Source organism: Ictidomys tridecemlineatus, chromosome 11 (assembly GCF_052094955.1).
Source record: "Ictidomys tridecemlineatus isolate mIctTri1 chromosome 11, mIctTri1.hap1, whole genome shotgun sequence".
NCBI classification, from domain to species: domain Eukaryota; kingdom Metazoa; phylum Chordata; class Mammalia; order Rodentia; family Sciuridae; genus Ictidomys; species Ictidomys tridecemlineatus.
Genome location: NC_135487.1, coordinates 120,285,339 through 120,288,714, shown reverse-complemented (window position 1 = coordinate 120,288,714; position 3,376 = coordinate 120,285,339). Strand labels below are relative to the sequence as shown.

General features: G+C 38.2%; 1 protein-coding gene across 1 annotated transcript; it reads left to right on the top strand.

The window, feature by feature from the left end:
* The first annotated feature begins 2,219 nt into the window (after positions 1-2,219).
* Positions 2,220-3,165, top strand: LOC101970794 (olfactory receptor 10J1). Its single transcript, XM_005339390.2, has one exon. It carries the CDS (start codon positions 2,220-2,222, stop codon positions 3,150-3,152), a length of 933 nt encoding a protein of 310 aa, XP_005339447.1. The 3' UTR covers positions 3,153-3,165.
* The last annotated feature ends 211 nt before the right edge of the window (positions 3,166-3,376 follow it).

The window sequence follows — 3,376 nt, the reverse complement described above, 5'->3', positions numbered from 1 at the left end:
TTCTGATCGAAGTACATTGAATCACAGATCAATTTTGGATTCACTAAAATCTTCAAACTATTATCTTCAAATTCAGAAACATAATAATTAATTTCAGTCTTTTTTGGTGATCTTCATTATGATTTTGTAATGGCAACTTTGTATTTTGAAGCTATTAGAAGTGATAATTCCTTTAAGTTAAATTTGCTATCTGTTGAAGTACAAATATGCAATGGATTTTTATGTATAAGTTTTGTGCTAAAGGGTTGCTAAACTCTTAATAATTCTGATAATTTCCCAATAGTTTCTTTTGAATTTTCTATGAATACTATCTTTATAGAATGTCAGTTTTATTTTTTTCCTTCTCAATTCATATATATATATATATATATATATATATTTTCTTTCTCTTGCCATACTGGGCTGGCTAGAATATTCAATACAAGATTGAAGTGAAGTGGATGAAGCATTCACCCTTATATTGTCCTTAATCTTAAACAGAATCCTTCAATATCTTACCATTCAGTATGATGTTAGCTGTAGAATTGCTGTATACCAGCTTTATGAGCTTAAAGAGAATCTTTTATTCTCCATTTTCCAACGGTTCTTCTTAAAGTAGACATTGAATTTTTAAAAAGCTTTTTTTGAACAGCTTTTGAAATAATCATATGGCTTTTTTTCTTTAAATGGTTTATTTGAATAAATATATAACTGGGCTGTTTTAATTTTAAACAATTTTCCATTCTGAAATAAAACCTGTTTTGTGCCTGTTTTATACATTGCTAGATTTGATTTGGAAATATTTTGTTTAAGAATTTAACATCTGTTATTGATGAATGGGATTGGTCAAAGTTTGATATCAAGATAATTCTAGCTTCATAAAATGAAGTGGAGAATAATTTTTCTTTTTCTTTTACCTAAAATAGCTTGTGTAATATTGGAATTAGTTTACTCTTGAATGTTTCACAACAATTTTGGTAAAATTGTCTTGGCCCAGAGGTTTATTTCTAGTTTTAAACAACAGTCTTTTATTTCTTTAAATACTTAAAGGGATTTTCAGGTTTTCTAATTCTTGATTAAATATTGGTAGGGAATATTTTTCTATAAATATGTCTATTTATATTTCAAAAAATTATATTGTGATAAAGTTGTTTATAACAGTATTTTTCATCTTTTTTTCTAAAATTTCTGTGATTTTATCCTTTTATTAACTCATAATATAGTTTATATCTTCTGGGTTTTTTGGGTCAATTTCACTTGTAGTTAAACCTAAGTTCATAAATTTTTACCTTTTGTAGGTAATCGCACAGAGGTAAAAGAGTTTCTTTTCCAATTTCTATTTTATCGTTGTTTACACTAATTAACATCTGTTTTCTCATTATTATTTTTTCTTCTACTTTCTTTGTGGTTTTGTTTTAATAACATCCTAGGTGGATGCTCAACTTATTAATTTTAAGCCTTGTTTTTTCCAACAAGCAAGCATTTTAAACTACAAATTTACCTGTAATAATGTTCAAGATGCATTGTGTATGATTTGGTATGTGATTCTTTTATTAGTTTGAGATATTTATGGATCATCAATTTAAGTCCCTCTTTTGACAGTAGGTTACCAAACATTTACAACTTCCCAAGTTACCATGTGTTTTGACATTTCTAACTTAATCACATTATGGTCTAAGGAGGTGGTTACCTTTTAAGAGTATCTAGTTTCAAGAAATTATTGAGACCAACTTCATGGGCCATAAGTGATCATGTTTTTAAAAGACCCAGGTGGACTTGAAAAGAATGTTGTACCTCTAACTTTTAAATAATGTTGCTCAAATTTTGCGTATCTTTATTTCCAGTCCATGAGTCTGCCATGTTCCTGAGGAAGGAAGTTGATCTACCCAGCTTTGTTTTTTTGGGGGGAGGGGGTTACTGGGGATTGAACTCAGGAGCACTTGACCACTGAGCCACTACCCCAGCCCTTTTTGTATTTTATTTAGAGACAGGATCTCCTGAGTGGCTTAGCATCTTGCTTTTTGCTGAGGCTGGCTTTGAACTTGTGATCCTCCTGCCTCAGCCTCCCAAGCTGCTGGGATTACAGGCATGAGCCATCACTCCCAGTGATCCATCCAGGTTTGAAATGGGTTTTTGCCATATTGCATCTTTGCTCTATGCACATACTTGAGGTCAGGGCAGCCTCTGATGTTCACAACTGGTATTGACTTTCTCTTTTTGTTTCAGACCTGATATCCTCAATGAGGAGAGCCAACCGTACGGAGGTAAAAGAGTTTCTTTTCCAAGGTTTTTCCAATTTCCAAGAACACCAGCTCACGCTCTTCGTGGTCTTTTTTTCCCTCTACATGCTGACTCTGGCTGGCAATGTCATCATTGTGACCATTATCCGATTGGACCACCGCCTCCACACCCCCATGTACTTCTTCTTAAGTGTCCTGTCCACTTCGGAGACCTTCTACTCCCTGGTCATCATCCCACGCATGCTTTCCAGCCTGGTGTGCCCAAACCAGTCCATCTCTCTGGAGGGCTGTGCAGCTCAGCTCTTCTTCTTCCTTGGTTTTGCCATCACCAACTGCCTGCTGCTGGCAGTCATGGGGTACGATCGCTACGTGGCCATCTGCAACCCACTTCGCTACCCCATCGTCATGCACTGGAGGGTCTGTGCCACGCTGGCCTCTTCGGTCTGCACCACAGGCTTCTTGCTTTCCCTGGTTCAGACGGTGGCCATTTTCAGACTGCCCTTCTGCAGCTCCCTGATTGAGCATTTCTTCTGTGACGTCCGGCCTGTCCTGGACCTGGCCTGTGCTACCCCCATCATCAACGATATCCTGACCTTAATTATCAGCCTTCTGGCCATCACAGCCCCTGCCACCTTCCTGTTCGTCTCCTATGTTCTCATTATTTCCACGATTCTCAAGATTGCCTCGGCTGAGGGCCGGAAGAAGGCCTTCGCCACGTGTGCCTCGCACCTGACGGTGGTCATCGTCCACTACGGCTGTGCCTCCATTGCTTACTTCAAGCCCAAGTCAGAGAACACCAGGGATCAGGACCAGCTGGTGTCGGTGACCTACACTGTCATCACCCCTTTACTAAACCCAGTTGTGTACAGCCTGCGGAACAAAGAAGTCCAGGACGCTCTGCGCAGGGTAGTGGGCAGGAAATCCCTTTCCTAAGATGGTCACCCCTTTCCATATAATCAGGGATGTTTTCCAGAGGGAGTCTTATAGGTACAGCTACAGAGCCAGGGTTTCCTGCGATTAGTGAAGTCTCAAACATCCCATCAGGGACAGGGTGAAAGTGAAGCTGAGAACGACCTTCTAATAATTCTCACTTCCTCAACTTCTTTGTTAACATAATAAAAACACAGGTCACTGGGCAAATCTGTTCTCAGATAGCC